The 17,149-nt window shown below is 52.4% G+C and overlaps 1 protein-coding gene across 20 annotated transcripts in view; it reads right to left on the bottom strand.

Moving 5' to 3' along the window:
• The window catches only part of FRMD5 (FERM domain containing 5), a 372,595-nt gene that overhangs the window by 13,627 nt on the left and 341,819 nt on the right, over positions 1-17,149 (bottom strand). For all 20 annotated transcript variants that reach the window (XM_072962550.1, XM_072962548.1, XM_072962546.1 and 17 more), the window contains 6 exons: positions 9,748-9,836; positions 6,761-6,824; positions 6,119-6,210; positions 3,504-3,578; positions 2,867-2,935; positions 1,869-1,975 (listed from right to left, as the gene is read on the bottom strand). In XM_072962550.1, the coding sequence (XP_072818651.1) occupies positions 1,869-1,975; positions 2,867-2,935; positions 3,504-3,578; positions 6,119-6,210; positions 6,761-6,824; positions 9,748-9,836 (496 nt within the window). The remainder of the gene's footprint in view (positions 1-1,868; positions 1,976-2,866; positions 2,936-3,503; positions 3,579-6,118; positions 6,211-6,760; positions 6,825-9,747; positions 9,837-17,149) is intronic.

The following is a 17,149-nucleotide window of genomic DNA, read 5'->3' as shown; positions in this document are numbered from 1 at the left end:
GGGGAAGACAGGTTCTGGGAGGAGGCTGAAGGCACAGCTAGAGCTGGCAGGGGCCTGGGGCAGCCTCACAGCTCGAGGATGGTTCTCTGCACCTCTGAGTTGTCCTGCTAACCCTGCTTGGCAGCTGCTCCCAGTGAGGTGTGTCACCATGTGGACGGCCTCAGTCTTCCCTCTTCTGAGGATGCTGGTTTACTGGACATTCTTCCATATGCTAGGGAGCAGAAGAGCATAAGGCTCCTCTACTATGTGAGAACTGCAGTAAGTGCCAGCTTCCCCTAGGGGGCGCCTGTTCTCTGGGAGGACAGCTGTCCTGACTTTCTGCAGGAGCCCTGGGATGAACCTGGCCGCTGCAGCCTCAGGATGGATGGGAACGAGGGCCACAGACGGGGAGAAAGTTATGTTGCTCAGAAGAGAAGAAATTTCATTCTACTTTCCTGTGATGCACACCCCATAAAAAGAGGGACAGCAAGAACCAGGCTAATTTTTCCAATCGGCCTAAGATAGGGGAAAACCAGGAGGCTGTGTCTGAGGACACGGTGATTCTATACCTTGCATGGCAACTACGCCCGGTAGTGTACAAGGCACCCTCCTACATATAGCCTGCTCTCTGGTGGGGGCAACAGGCTCGGAGAAGTTAAGCAATCTGCCCCCAGGCAATGCGTGGCCAAGCTCCGATTTCGACCTCATCTTTTAACTTCCTGACCAGGGCTCTCTCATTGTGTTTGCTGCCTGCCCAGTAAATGCACTCATCTCTTTAAAGGACTTGCACATACATTAGCTTCCTCGAAACCCTTGGGGTTTTACAAATGGACCCGTTAAGATATTTGATGGTGGTTGTGCAGCCAGGGTTCCCAACCCCCTGACTGTGTGTAGTTACAGATCACACTCGGGTGATACAGAATGAGTCAGTGACGCTTCACATCAAACCAGAGAGCCTCCCGGACAAGCGGCAGAGCCATCTCCTTCCTAACCTAAGCGGGTCTTCACTTTCATCAACAAGCAGCATTCCCACAGGGAGGGCGAAGGGCCTTCCCTTCCCGGCCTCCAGGACAGAGACAGGGTTGAAGCAATCCTCCCGCTGTGTCCTGCTGCTTGAGATTTTCTGAGGTCCTACAAAATGGCATGTTCTGGAATGAAAGCTTCCACTGTACACCTGTATCCAGCCTGTCGGGCAAGCCGGCTCAGTGACAACAGCTGGAGAGCAATATTGCGAGTCTACTCACAGAACTGACGGCCCAGAGGTGGGGGCGGCGTCAGCCTCAGCTGGGGTATCTCGTTCGGTGAAGACACACAGACTTTGTCTCTCCTCCTGCCTCCATCCACCTCCTCCAGATGGAGGGAACAGCAGTGAGAGATGGGGCATGTTGGGCTTCCTGAGACAGTGTTAAAGAATTCAGGTAGCAAGAGGACAGATTTCTACAACTGAAGTAGAAGGCGGCTGCAGCTACTGGAATGCTTCAGAGCAAGAGTTTTAATTTCTTGTGTAACTGCCTCAGCCAGCCTGATCATTTAAGCTGTGGAGACTGGTCACCAGATCTGGAACACAAGTGAAAGCTTCTTGACAGAAGGCAAGTTCAGAACTGCATGGAAGGTGGTAGATTCCGTTCACAAAGGTCTCTCCCAAAGGTCTAGCCCCATACTCTCAGACGTCCAAACCCTCCTGGACCACAGCTCAGCAGGGCTTGATGGAATTCCCTTTCACCTGACACCCAGCTGGTGTGCCCACCCACTGGAGGAAGCCTTCTCCCTACCCCTGGAGAAACCTGCCGCTGTCTGTAAGGCATATTCACTTCTTTCAAAGGTCTGTGAGGAACTGGTCCAAGTGATAATTTAGAGGAACCCGTGTCACCTCCAGAGCTCATGCTCACCTTCCATGATGGAGATGTGAACAGCTCTTCTCCGGGTCCTAGGGACGCTGCTCAGCCTTGGGCCATGGGTTATGGAGGGACAGCTGCGGCTGGGAACCATCCCTGCTCTGAGGTTAAAGAAAAAGGGAACTGTTAACTCAGCGCACAGATTAGGTCAGGACTCAGAGTTGAGGAGTGGTCGCTAGAACCTACCTAGCTGTGTTGTTTTATTTTGTGTTTTTTTTTTTTTTAAATCTTTAATGCCTGCCTTTTGCCTTTAGTCCCTGGAGCCCAGTCAGAGACACTGCTTGTCAACTTCCTTATAGCCCAGACCCACCTGAATCTTCCTTTAGTGTGGCAACGGCACCACTGATCTCTGGGCAGGATGTCAGGGAGGAGAGCCCGGGATATGCCCTACTCCTAAAAATGGGCCTGAGACCGATATGGCGGCCTCCCCTGACCTCCAACAGAGGCGACAGATGTGAAGGCAGGTAGTACTTGTTCCCCTTCCCCGAGGTCAGGCTGGTGGGCAAACCCTGGCCCTCTTGGCCAGTCACGTTTTTCCGGGGTCGATCAGGTTCGAGAAGATGGGCTTCTGGACATGCATGATTTACGGTTTTACATAAAGCATGGGTCCCAAAACTATTTCAGACCTAGTATGACTGGCTTCCTGTAATGGACTGATTCTAGAACCCATGGAATCTTGCTGCATGGACATGTCCTCCATGGTCTACGACCAATTTCAGGACTTGGGAGGACAGTACAGAATTACCCAGGAAGGTGGCTCCCGGGTCTGATGTACTATCTGCATTAGTCTGCCCTCCCTCATTCTCCATCAAGGCTCAGGGAACCCGGGCCAGACTGTTCCCCATGCCTCAGCTGAAATGGGTCTCTTCACCCTCCTGCTCTGTTCAGGAGCCATCACAGCCAGAATCCCCACAGTATGCACACTGCTGGCTCTTTTAAGATTCTGAGAGCTCAGCTGGACTTGGTTTTGGGGGAAGCCCCTGGCAGCCTACCTGTGTATTTCCGGTGGCTCCCGTTTGATCTTGGCACTTGATTCCATTACCTCCTTCGCAACTCGGCCACTAGAATTGGTGTAATAAAACAAGCAGCAAGGAATGAGACAGTGTTCCAGGACTGGGCTCCTCTCCAAGACCTCAGATACTCTGGCTGAATTGGGAAGTGGCCTCTTTGGCCTCCCCCTTCCCAATGTTTAGGTCACTGAGAAAGGCTGGCTGGGGTAAAGGGCTCTAAGGTGTCCTGATGGCTTTCTTAGAGAGCTCCCTCTCTCTCTGAAGTCTTTGGGGTCTTCCATTCTCATTTAGGAATGATTCCTCACTGTCCAGCATGTTCCAAAAATATTGCAAAAACTCTTTAGACAGACATGAATAGAATCACTGTTACAGCTCTTATTTTGCTGCTGTTTTAAGGGCAGGAGGAGACAATACACATTTTAAGCCCCACAGACAAACAGCCTCAGGGATAGAAAGAAAGAGTCAAAGGGTTAGGAGACAGGAGAATTGGATGGAAACCTCATGCTTTTCTGGAGGCTCCCAGTGTCTTTGTTCTCAAGGGTAAGGACCACTGAGCCACTGTTCTCCAGAGAAGGGTCTAAAAATAGGTCCATAACGGTTACTTACTGTCACTATTTACCTGTATCGGAACCGGCTCCCTTTAAAGAATAAATTGCTGCTGGACACTGTGCGGACTTGGCTTGACTTCTCCAGCCTGCAGCAAGGCAAAGTCCAGTGTGACAGATGGCCTGCAACTGCCTCACAGCCTAGGGCAGCACTTTTCCAGCTCCTTAAAGGCTACTTGGGGAAACTTCAGAAAAAGGCCCTTCACAGTCCCTTTTGTCTCTGACTCTCCTGTGCTCAGGGCGTCAGTGCTGGGGACAGTCATGTTGAAACCCCCTTCTACATCAGGAGGGTGAGGGCTCCCCACGAGTGCTTCCTGGGATTCACCAGGGGGCCTGAGAGAATAAACGTTAGGGGTGGTGGGCTGGGGCAGTAACAGAACGTCATCCGCCCACGGGTTAGCGGTATGACCTTGGGCACATTTCTTTTCCCCTCGGCCTCAGTCTTCTTATCTATAAAATGATGGAGCGGGGACTACTTGATCTCAGGAGGCCCTTACAGTCCTAGTATTTGATGATTCGTATCCATGTCTGGGTAACTGGGTGAAGAGGGTAGGGGCTGCCCTTCCTATCCCCATCTCCTTGGAGGGTTTAACATACGTCACCCTATTAAAGACCGAGAAAGCCTGTCATGAAACTAGCTTCAACAGAAGTTCCAGCATGTATTTGAACTTGGGACCATTTGCCCTCCGCCAGAAAGCCCATTAGTATCACTTTCAAGGCGGCAGACAGCCTATGTGGAGACTGGAAGGCCGTATTAAGCCCTTGGGTGACTTCTGATCCTGTTCGTCCTCACACACTTAGAAAAGGAAGCTTGGGCAGAGCTGCCCAGTGACCCTCCTAAGCCCTGACCTCTGCCCACAACACGGCCTGGGTGCCTGCAGTGCTAGCCCAGCCAGGGACCCGTCTGGTCTGACGCTTTGTGGGCGGGCCGTGAATATTTAGGGAGTTGTCCCTACAATCCGTGAACAGCTGGGGACACCATCCCCACCTGTCCCAGGGCTCCGTGAGGCTCTGAGCCTACTTGCCCTCCTGCCTGAGCATATTCTTGAGTCTGAGCCAGCTCCCTTCAAAGCACTAGGCCAAAAGCAGGGCAGGGATCTTCACAAGAGAGGTACTCAGAGTGAGGCCACAGCGGCTGCTGCCAGAAACTTGGCATAAATGGGGACCTGACCCAGGCTAGCAGCCCTTAACACTGAATTAGTAGTCAGTGGAAAACAGAAAAGTAACCTTGGTTTCCAGTGTGGGTGTTGGCAGGGCTCGTTAGGTGTGGAGATCTATTAAGGAAAGACCCAGAAACTGAGTTCAGTCACAGTGCAGAAGCACAGTTCTGCTCCCATGACACAGATGGAAAAACAAAGGAAGACCTCCGGAAAGGATGCTGAAATGTTTCCTTGGCTTTCCTTGGACAGCCAGGGACTGAACAGGAGGGAAATGTGACCACGTGAAAGTCTGCTGAGCATCCTCTCCATGAGAAGAAAGAAGCCCACTCAGGTTAGAATTCAGGCTATCCATTCAGTTCACCCCTGATTCTGGTCTCAAATACATAGAAATTACAAAGCAATGCAGAAAGCCTGCCAAAGAAACAGCCCCAGGGCTCTGGCTGGAGCACCAGGGAGGAGACAGTTCTGCCCATAGCAGTGAGCAGGTCGCAGTCTACCGAGTGGGGAGGAGGACGGTGCCCGCAGCCTGGAGCAGCTCTCTCCAGGATCCCTCAGGTTACTGGGGGGAGAACTATGGCCTGTCAGGGGAGGAATATGCCACACACTCTGTCTTACATTGTCCTGATTAAGACGCAGCTTATTAAAGCATCAGTCATTGTACACTATTTTTAAAACAAGACCAAGGGTTTTAGTGAAACATACTATATCTGGGATCACCCCAGTTTCTTGATGGGCTATATCTTTGCTCCCTAATGCTTTTATAACCACTTTCGTAAAGAAAACTGAGCACAAAAGCCTCAATTTACTTTACAAAATCATTTGGTAATCAAAGTTCTTGCCTTTGGCCCAAAGCTGGTATCTCAGTAACAGATATGTCCTTGCCTCCCCCGCCCCTCACTACCCCCCCCCCCCCCGCAGGCACCTGGACTCGGCCTGGCACTGGCAAACTTCTGTCAGTGACCCACCAGGAAGGGCTGGTGTCAACCCCAGCTCAGCACCAGGCCACCCACTGGCGAGCAGGCCCCAGAGTCTCTCCAAGGCTTAGGGAGTTGCTCCGGGCTATGCCTGCTCCTTCCTGGAGCTGCTGTGTTCTGGGCCTGAATACAGGGCTCTGAGTGGCTCCACAGGGCCAGCTTTATTGATGCCAGGCACCCATGGGCTTTCTCTGGCCCTAGCCTTCCCCTGAAAGGACCCTGAACTGCTTTGCCACTGGGGGTTGTCCAAGGACATAGCGAGGTAAACCCCTTGGGCACGTCTGCTGAAACACATTCCCAGACCTCAGCTCTGGCCCTCCATGTGGTACGGACAGACACCTGCGAAGGGGGCTGAGCTTTATAAGAAAGCCTAGCCTTGTCACGTCATGTCTCCTTTGTCAACGTCTCTCAGTTTCCTGCACACCATTCCTCTAAAAGTAGCTTCTATGACTTTGGCCCTGATAAAGACAGCCCCCGGTGCACGTGTCCACTCACTTGTAGAAGGCCTGGTTCTCGATCCCACATTTCCAGAGGTGCTTGCAGGCTTCTGGAGTTGGAGCAAAATATGTGAGAATAATTTTCTTTTCCTACAAGAAATCCCACATAGAAACACCTGAGTGTGGATGGAGAAGCAAAGGGTGAAGTGGGCCAGGACACTGACCCCTGAGCTGTTGGGGGCTCCCCACCACTCAGGAAGAGGCTTCAGATGAGGAAAGGGCAGCATGGCGGCTGGCTGGTTGGAAGAGGAGGCCTGCAGCATCCACGGGGCAGAGGTCAGGACAGTGCAGAAGGTCCCACCTGGCAGGGCCGATCAGGGTAAGTCTCAGCTGGTACAGCCTGAACCAGGTGAGCCTTCACCAGAGAAAGTGGCTTTCTCATCTGGAATTTTCTTTTTTTGTTTTTATTATCTTCCTGGAATTTTCACATGGAAGCCAAAGACTTACTTTGTACTTCCAGGAGGTATGGAACCTCTGGGGGTCACCAGCATCCATCCCTCTCCATCCCTCACCTCCAGGTCTTGCTTTTGGTCGTGGCTTAGCTCTACCTGGGTGGATGGACCACTGTGGTTCAGCCCTGGCCATCAGGAACCACCCCAGTGCCCCAGCCCTCCCTGAAGAGAAGGAAGCCAGCACTCACCTCTTTCTGACTTACGTATAAATAAAAAGTCTTTCCTTCAAATTTCAGCTTGGTCACCTCATTCCTAGAAGCACAAAGACAGCACCAGTCACCTCACTGGGGGCTGCCCGTTCATAGCCGAGTCCTGTAGATGCACAGCCCACCCCGACTGGAAGGGGCTCCAGGCACAGACACAGTTTTAGCCAAAATTAGAACCGAAACAAGACAGCAGCGCAGTGGCCTTAGAGAACAGTTGTTGAAACAGTTCAATCCACAGTTTTCTGGTCAATCACACTATAATAATAGGGTGATAGGAGGGTTTCGGGCTCATCAACAGTGGCTGTAAAAAGGAGACTTGCATGGGAAGTGAGTGGTCCTGGGCCATTTCAGGCTTTGGTTCATAACACAGGTGCATTATCTGGATGGGGCTGTCAAACGTAAGATGCCACAGGTAGCTGATGAGGCCAAAGTTCAAGTACAGCAAATAATGAAAAACAATGCAACCAGGTTCTGAGGGAGTTGAGTCTTTCAGGTGACTGTGCCACTAGATGGAAAATGCAGTTTAATGCAGACAAATGTCAAACGATCTCAGGGAGGGGGCAGGGCAACATACCAAAGAGAGAGAACAGATTACATGGAACAGTCATGCAGCGTACTGACCAGGAAAGGGGCTTAGGGGTTTTTGTAGAAAAATCCTTGAAGCCACCAGCCCAGTGAATGGCTGCAGTAAAAGAGGCAAACAGGATACTGGGGTACATCACCCGCAGGACAGACACAAATCAGAAGTGACATGGTTACTGTACATGGCACGGCTTAGACCTCACCTCCACATTCTGCTCTCAGCCTTGGTTACATTTACAAAATGCAAAAATGACCAGGGTCTTAAGTGGATGTCCCCGAGAGCCAGAGAGCTAGGCCTCACGTCGGGCACCCCTCACTTCCCTTCCCTTTGCCTGACACAGTCACCCTCTGGAGCCTGAAGGCCCTCCCACCTCGCTGGGGGCAGAGGCCTTATTTTTCTCCGCAACTGGGACTCCCAAGGAGGTCTGACCACGCACATTTGCCTCCTCTTGGCTTCTTCCTCTTTGAAATTTCTACGGATACCTTAGCTCAACATCCTAGGAAGCAGCAGAAGGTGGTGAGAACCATGTATCCAGTTTACTGCTGGACAAAAGCCAGGGAACAGAGGAAGGTCACTTGTTCTCTGGAAGTCACGGCAGGGTCAGGATGAGAGTTCACAGCTTGACTACCAGTCCTGAGCTAATGCAAGTCGCATGGTACTCCTTCCCTCTTTGATTCCCTCCCAGTCACTCTCTCAGACACATACAGAATACTTAACATACCAACAAGCAAGATAGGAAAGTAAGATGTTTCCTATTGGAAGTGAGATTGAGTTTACATCTGTTATTTTAAAGTTGAGGCAGATGAAGAGGAGACCTCGTGAAGAAGTGGGCCGTGAGAGAAGTCACAGAATGAAAGGCCCTGGGACAAGCCGGTGCGCAGCAGGGCTCCTGGAGGGCAGGGATACTTTAGAGACTCCGGGCCCCGGTAACATGTGCGTCCTATTTGCTTCTAGCAAAATGCCCCCTACCAGGCACCTCACAAGACAGCTACCCCGGTCAGAGTGTGGCCCAGGATCCGGGTCCTCTAAGGAGCATCACACAACCCAGTGGTCTCCAGGCAGCAAGTGTTCCTCACGAGGAAAGCAGTGGCCTGACGCTGCTCATTGTCTTTTTCTGAAAGTATCTTGTTGGACAGGAGACCCCCACACCCTCACCATCTTTACCCAAAGTGCACAGTGAGAGGGCCCACCTGAGAAGGCCCAGCAGATGGGCATGTGGGGTGCACAGTGGTGAGGCCAGTGCAGCAGGCGCCTTGTGAAGGGGGTTCTTGGGGGATGGGGCCTGGCTGGGCACGTGCAAGGAGCAGTTTCACCAGCACCCTGGGGGACACCACACTGCCAATCGTCATGAGAGCCATGAGGGTTGGAAAGGTGCTGTCTGCCCACAGGCTCAGCGGGGGATGGAGGAGGACAGCTGCCCTGCAGTATCTGCGGCAGAAAGCTTGCCAGGGAGGCGCTCTGTCCTCAGGTTCTCCGTTAGATCTGGAGAAGGCAGAGGGAACACAACAGGGCCAGGCTTCCGCGGCTGAGCTCTGCTGGGCCAAGGAAAGCCCCCTGTCCAAGCCCATGGGAGGAGCTGGCCAGCTAACACTTGGCAGTCTAAGGCCCAGGAAGGTTCAGAAATCACAGGGGCTTAGGAGAACATGTGACATGTTCTGATGAAGCTGAAGGAGGTTTGCACAGGCCAGGAAAAGGGTCTCTAGGTGAGCCAGGTGTCCATCAACAAACCCGTCTGCCGCTGACACAGCAGAATAGACCCCAGACAGACAGGGCGGAGGGGAAGCAGTTCCGAGTAGCTGCAGCTGAGGCAGTGGGAGTGGAAGGGAAGGACGAGTGGGGATGTGACTCCTGGGGGCTCAGGACACCCAAGCCCTGAGAAGGGTCAGGAGACAGTAGCATCTCTGCTCTTACAGGCAGTACCCACAGAGGGAGGTGGCTCGAGGAGGGTATTTGGCCAGAGCAACAGTCACGTCTGTCTGCCCCAGGGGTCACTGTGGGCCTTCCTTCGTTCGGAGAGTAGGTAATGAGTAAACATGCATGCAGATGCTATGGCCCGCTGCGGGGGACAGTCCCAAGGACGGTTCTCATGAGAACTTGGCTTCCCTAACACTGGCCCCAGCCCTAGACCTCTCATCCTACACGGAAATCAACTTTCCATACCCTTTCTCTCTCTGGAGAGGCTGCTGGCTCTCAGGAACACCCCTTTCTTTGGAAGAACAGGATCCCTAGAAGAGACCACTACCTTCATCGGTTACCATTATGGATGCAAGGCTTTGGAGAGGGCTCAGAACCAGCACTCGCCCAACCACAGACAAAGGACATGGAACCACAGCCCTCCCCAGGTGGTGAAGTAGAAAAAGCCTGTTTTGGAAATGAAGATACTCACCACTTAATGAAGTGGACCCTCTTGTTCCCTTGCAGAACAACAAACCCAAAAGGAGTGAAGGCCAGAAATGCAGCATTTCCTGACACGTCCTGCAACACAGAAAGACTTCTTATCAGGGTGATGCAGGCATAGAGGTAAAAGGGTGAGAAACACAGTTGCTCACTGGTGATGCAGGGTTAACACTTGGCAGTGGGTCACAGAGGGAAGAGCTTGGCATTTGGAAGTAACGGGCAGGTTACTTACCCTTCTTGAGTCTTAGTGCCCTTAACTCTTAGTTGTAGATTAAAATGATACCCCAATCTTAGAAGGCTGTCATGAACATCCAAAGAGAATGGCAAGCCCTCACACATTGCTGGTGGGACTGTAAAATGGTGCAGTTGCTTTGGAAAGCAGTTGGGAAGTTCTTCAAATGGTTAAACATAGCGTTACCATATGACCCAGCAATTCCACGCCTAGGTAGTACCCAAGGGAACTGAAGATGTGTATTCACACAGAAACTTGTGCATGAATGTTCACAGCAGGATTATTCACACCAGCCAAAAAGTAGAAACAATACAAACGTCCATCAGCTAATAAATGAATAAACTAAATGTGGCACATCCGTACAATGGAATATTATTCAGCAGGAGTGGAGTGCTGATACGGATGAACCTGGGAAACACGCCAAGTGAAAGCCAGACACAAAAGATCACATGTTGTAGGCTTCCATTCACACAAGATGGCCAGAACAGGAAAATTCATAGAGACAAAAAGGATATCACGATATGCTGTACACTGAAATTGACACTTTGTAACTGACTGTACTTCAGTTAAAAATGTCTTTTTAAGTATATTACGGGTTGCTGTGGGGAAGGAGAGATGGGGTGATAGCTGACAGGTACAGGGCTTCTTTTGGGGGGTGATGAAAATGTTCTAAAATTAGATGGTGATGGTTTCACAACTCTGTTAATGCACTAAAAATCATCAAATTGCACACTTTAAAAAGGACAGATTTTTTGATGTGTGAATTATATCTCAAGAAAGCTGTGAGAGAGACAGAGAGAGAGAGAGAATGGCAGTTGTCATTATCGTGATGGCCTCACACACTGGGCTCCCTCAGGAAGGTTTAGCTGAAGAAAATATAAGGAGCAACAGGCCAAGTAGCACAGCTGTCAGCAGCCCAGGGGTGCCTGAACCTGCAAAAAGGCCTCCTGGTCACCTGTCACCATCAGTTTGCAAACACCAGGTTCAGGTTCTGCTGAGCAAAGAGGGGAGAAGGTGCCGGAGACGCTGCAGTCACGGGTCCCTTACGGGGAAATGAGCTCCACGGGGCCCGGCCCTTTCTAGGCTGGGAGGGGCCCCGAAGTCGGCTGCGGGGCCACGTGCGCTCAGAGAGGCTTCCTAAGTGGTAGCGGCCAGAGGCGGGAGTCCGCCCTGCCGGGGTGTGGGTGTGTTCAGGGTGCTGGTCAGGTGTGCGGGCAGGACGGCCGTCTGGGCCGCAGCTCGACAGTGCCGGGGCTCGCGTCAGGCCCTTGGTGTGCAGTGGGCGCTGAGGCTGTCGGGTTTGCCTCCCTGGCACAGGGCTTCAGCCTAAGAACAGAGGGGTCTCTACAGGGCCTCGGGAGCCTCGCCTCAGGGGAAATGCAGTTCTGCCTGAAAACTGTCTCTTAGAGTTAGAACTACAGGGGTGAGCATCTGGGCCCAGGAAATAAACGAAATATATGTTTTGCAAACATTCGAATTAATGCATAGTTATCATTATTGTCCTTTCCTCAGGGTCTGTCGTGACCCCAACACTTGGCTGCACAGTGTCATTCAACCCATAGGCACAGCCAAAAGCTATTTAAAAAGAACCCCAACGGAGATACTGTGAAGCCACGGACAGGGCTGGGTTTTCTCCTGCCTGTCATCAGTGCTGGGTGGTGGGTGTTAACAGCTGAGGGCCTGCACTGTGCACAAACACGGTCCCTGCGGGGGTGGGGAGGGCGCTGCAGCACGAACCGGGCAGGCTGGCAGAGATCCGGGTCAGGGCGGCTGGCCTCTGGGGGCAGCGGTGGGGAGGGACGGTTCTGCTCGCAGGGGTGAAGGGCGGGCACCTGAAGGCCCTCTCCTCACAGTGCAGGCAGGACCCAAGTAAGTCCCAGAACTGGAGGTTTGGACAGAGACTCGAGGGCAGAGACCTTACCTTACTTGTGCTCACAGAGCAGGCCCACGGGAACTGTTTATCAGGGGAACGTGAAAGGTGATGAGGGGCCAGTGTGGCTATGGTGGGGGAAGCACACACGTGAGCAAAACGGGAGGGGAGAGCGCGGTGCGGCAGAGACGGGGAGGCGTCCGCCGGCGCCCTCTGAGAGAGAGGAAGGGCCCAGGAGGAAGAATAGTGGATGGTGGAAGCAAAGGGTCAGGCCTGAAATGACAGGTGGGGCAGGGACGGGAAGTGGCGGGGAGGGTGGGGCGGGCAGAGGCAGAAGAGCACTTGCACCGTGACCACGGGCTCCAGGTCAGCCCACTCGGGCCCAGATCCCGGCTCAGCACTCACTGCCCGTGTGACCTCGGCCGGGTGCCTCTACTGCCTTGTGCTTCAGACTCCTTGCTGTGAAATCAGGGTTGATAATATTATCTGCCTCTTAGGTTGTGTGCAGTAGGCACCCAATACACACTAGCGTTTGTGTTGTTGTTAATATTACATCTGCTATGAATTAGCTGAGTGTATTGAACTCAATACAAAATCTTTTCTTTGTTTTAAAAGCCTAACATATTACTATTTTTCCTGATGTTGATGGATTTCAAGTTTGCTACTTTGGAAATGGGGGTGTGGGAAGTTGGGTAGGAAGGGAGAAATCACTCACTGATAGGGACCATGGAGAAGGGGGGACCATGGAGAAGGGGGACCATGGAGAAGGGGGATTTGAGTGATATATCTGGGACTCAAGGGGGGAAGAAGGAAGCGGGCAGAAGGGGAAGGAGCCAGACATCTGTGAGAGTCCTGGCAGTGACAGGCCTCCCTGGCCAGAGCAGAGGGAAGGGACGGTCCTCCCACGAGCTGGCGGTGCTGGCCAGGTTCCGGGGCTGGCACTGGCCATCTGCACCATGCAGACACCTCAGGGCTGGTCTCTGAGTGGAGGCAGGTGTCAGAGTTAGAGGGGAACAGCCCCTCCTGACAAGACTGGCTGATTTGGAAAAGGGAGCAAACTGCAAAAATCCCCGATCGGATGCCACATCATTCGAACAAGTGATAATAGCACCTTGTGGAATCCCAGTCCATCCTCTCATTTGAAGAGAGCAATTCTGCAAACTGCTTCCAATGCAACATTGTAGATGGTGTCCACAGGCGCGGAGGGTAGCTGGGACGTCTGCTCCTTATCTCGGGCACATGAGGAGTGCGACTGGGATTACAGCAAGAAACCTCACATCTGGACCAGCATGAAAACACAAACAGGCCGCCACATCGACATCGTCTCTGAAAGTTTCTCAGTTCCTCTCATCTAACAAGACATTCTCATTGTGATCCTGCCCTGGGGACTTGCATGTGACAGGACAAATTATGTGATGGAAAGCGAAGGAAATGAGGACGAGGAGAGGAGGGACACAGACAGCAGCAACCAGCTCCTCAGATCTTCCGCCTTCTCCAGCTCGAGTCTGTCTTGCCTCCCTTCCCTTCCCTTCCCAACCCAGTGTAAGCTGCACCCGCAGGACTGAGCAGTTAATGGATCTGGGAGGTGGAATAAACTCAGGTCTCGACAGTCACACAGCGGATATCGCCAGCCCCACTCACATCAGATAACAGTCAAAGGGATTAGTTCACTTCTACAGTTGTGATCGGAAAAATCTGTTTTCGGTTTTTTCATCCTTGTGGAAAGAGCCTTGGTTTAAGACCCAGCTCTGCTTCTCATTTATGTCGGTAACTTACTTACTTCTCTGAACCTAAGTTTCCTCATCTGTGAGGTGAGAACAATAATACATACTTCAAGAAATACTACCTCCATCAGATTTTAGGGAGATAGCCTAAGTGACTGACTGGCAGGACCAGGCCAATGGTGTTTCTCTTGGGGAGGGGATGGGTTTGCACTGAGTCACTCACCTGTTCATATAGGACTTACTGTCAAATTTGACCTGCATCAGTACATCATCATCACATGTCCACCCTACAATGATTACTCTGCCCAGAAAAGGATTTTTGGAAATCACAATACTGATGGGTTCTTGGCAGTGGGAGGGCATCTGGCCACCTTTGTCCAGATCCACCTCCAGACACAGTGAAGCAGGCTTCTGTTTGCTGCCCCTGCAGGACCTCCTGGGCGTGACTGAGTCAGGACCACGGCACTCTCGGTTGCTGTGCCTTTCAGGGTCATCCAGTCCCCTCTCTGGGGCACGAAATTAAACTAATTCCATCTGGATGGATGAAGCCTCTATTATTCTTAAATAGCCGCAGGGAAGAGGATGCCACATGCTCTTCCGGACATGTATTCCCATCCCTGAAAGAGCTGGTAGCTGGGAACCTATACATTAAGTCAATCATGAAAACCACCCTATTTCAATATACTTAAATGTGGCCACGAGAAACTGGAGTAGAAAGGAGGAGGCAGGCATCCTGTCAATGGCTTGCGTCAACCCACAGCAGCTCACAGATGGAACTCTTGGCAGAAACTTGCCAGTTGAGTGGCTTCAGTCAAGTTCTTCATTTCGGCAGTAAACCTAACACTCTCCTCACAGTGCAGCCAAGAGGGGCCCACCTGAGGATAAGGATGAGTCAGGGGCAACTTGTCAAGATGGGGAGGGGGCTTATTTAGAGAGAAACCTAGGTAGCTGGATGACGAAATTAATGATCCTATTTTAAAGGCAGGGGAATGAGATTGGCATGGTTGATCTAACCCAGATCCTGCTGAAATCAGTTTTTTCCTGGTCTGTACATAACAGACATAATTGGTGAATTTACATGACATTTTAATATAACAATTTCAGGAGTCTTGTAGGTCTTCTGTCCTCTGTCAGAACTGGCGGTGTCCCGCTTGGTTCCTAAATAGATGCCAGCTCTGGGGGAGGGTATAGCTCACTGGTAGGGTGCGTGCTTAGCATGCACAAGGTCTGGGTTCAATCCCCAGTACCTCCACTTAAAAAAACAAACAAACAAACAAACAAACAAATAATTGCATGCCATCTCTGCAGAAGGAAGACCCTGACTGAAAACTGAAAGGGCACAGCACTGGGACGCAGACAACTCCAGGCTCGAGTCCCAGTACTGTCCTTACCAGTAACTCTGCACATGCTAGTTAATCCCTCAGAGGCCCAGTGTTTCAATCTTAAGAAGACAAGACTACCTTCTTGGTAGTGTTGTTGTGAAGATTAAATGAGATAGTGCGTGCAAGTGCTTGGCGGGTGAGGGCCCTCAGTAAGGGGCACCTGCATGACTCATGACAGGGCTGGGTTCACGTGATGGCTCTGACCGCTGCAGAAACCTCGACAGGGCAGGGGGCCATAGTCTGGGTCTGCAGGAGACTCGGGGCAAACCACCAGTCCCAGGTCCCCTGGGAGGAACAAAATGGTGGCTCCTGAGGTTGGAGAGGCGTCAGGGCTGGGGAGCAGGTGCAACACTGAGCTGCCAGTGGTTTGCTCCATCCTCCTCCAGCAGCCGTAGGCTTCGTCTTCTGGGGGCTCCTGCCGGGAGCTGGGAGCGAAGGGAGAGGCAGACAGCTCAGGACAGCTTGTGCAAGTTTAGAGTCTGGGTATCAGTGTAAGACAGCTGGCCATTGGCGCTCTCAGGCTGTCCCACCCCGAGGTGGCAGGATCTCCTCTTCCTAGTCCTGGGGCCAGACAAGGACACTCTGGGCAGAAAGAGACCATCAGTGTGGACGGAAAGAACAGCAGCTTCTTAATCAGTCCAGGAGCACAGAGCCCAGGCGAGGCACTGTCCTGCTCTCATTTAATTATCGAAACGATTCCTCTTCTTCTGTCCTCCCTAGGGCTGCATGCCCCAGATTCCCAGGGCCCAGTAATTGCCTCTCTGTTAATAGAAATCATCGGTATTTATTACACCGAGCTTGCCGGCTTATTTCAGCTCTCCTTGTGGCAGCATTAAGACGTGTGCTTGGTAGCCTGTCACCAAAGCGACTCTACTTAATGACAAGAGTGAAGGCTCCCACACTGTTCTCCTGCTCAGGAGGGGAGCGAATCCTGAGCCGGAGCCCAGAGAGATGAGCCGTGGGGTCACGCGTGGGGTCTGCAGCAAGAGGTCCGGGCCGGGAACAGGGAAGTGAGACGACTGCTCCACCTTCTCCCCAGAGGCTGTCCCCTGAGGGCTTCTGCTCCTTACAGATACACAATAGGTGTGACCTTAGTTCACATTCTTGCTCTACCACTCAGGGCCTTGTAGGCTGTGCCTCCTGGAACTTTCATCTTCTTGTCTACAAATCAGGAAGCATAATATCCGCCTCCCGGTGCTGGCATGAGGATTAAATGAGAAAATAATGTGAAGGGCTTCCAGCGGGCCTGCCAGGGAAGGTGTGCCACAAACTCTCTTCCCTCCTTCCTCCTAGGAGCAGATGCCGTGGGGATGAAGTTACGACACACGGGGCTGGGCCGCGGGCAGTGCCTGGTAGGAGTGCTGCTTCCTTCCCGCAGCCTCTTCAGCCTCTGTGTCCGGTGACAGACAGACTCATCAAAGACAGGGCTGAGCCAGGAGCCCCACAGTCCTAGGGGGCACGCAGACTTGGACTGGACAGCAGGCTGGCTGCCATGGTAGCTTCCGGACCCCAAAGACAACTGTAGAGAATCCCCAGCCCCCTCCACTCAGGTGTCGCACTCAGGTTCACTGTCAGCCCACCTCCGTGTGCCGCCAGGTGACAGCCCTGCCCAGGGACGCATCTCTGAAGTGGGCGTTCCGTGTGGCCTCAGGAGGACCGGACGGATGTGGAGTCAAACGCAGAGGTGACCTGGCCTCTTCTGATGCCCATGTCCATCTGTAGGCAGCTGTGTCTCTGAAGGTCCTGAGGTGACTCAGCAGCTCAGGGGGCACACGTACTGAGTCCCGACCGAGGACTCTCACACGGATGAGGAAAGTGAGGCTCAGAGAAGCCTCCGAAGGCCCCAGTGAGGTGGAGACCAGCCCTGGAGCCAAGGCCAGCTGACTCCCAAGCTCTCCTCGGTCCTGTGCAGCCCCCCTGCTGAGAGCACCTGAGCAATTTATGGAAGTTAAACTACATCAGTTGTGCAGAAGGCATTATTCAGGAAGCTTTGTTAATGCCTTTGTAAATATCCATGTGTCAATTTTGGGGGGTATAAACTGGCATGAATGTGTTTTCTGGCACTTCTGGCCCCCAAGAACACAGGGTCATCTGTCCGTAGGCTGTGCTGCTGAATGGGGAACTGTGCAGTGGGGAAAGGGACCAGGTTTCCGAGTGCCAGAACATTCTTAAAGTTCGTATTT

Source organism: Vicugna pacos, chromosome 6, assembly GCF_048564905.1.
Source record: "Vicugna pacos chromosome 6, VicPac4, whole genome shotgun sequence".
In the NCBI taxonomy this organism is placed as follows: domain Eukaryota; kingdom Metazoa; phylum Chordata; class Mammalia; order Artiodactyla; family Camelidae; genus Vicugna; species Vicugna pacos.
This window is presented reverse-complemented; position numbering and strand designations above follow the sequence as displayed.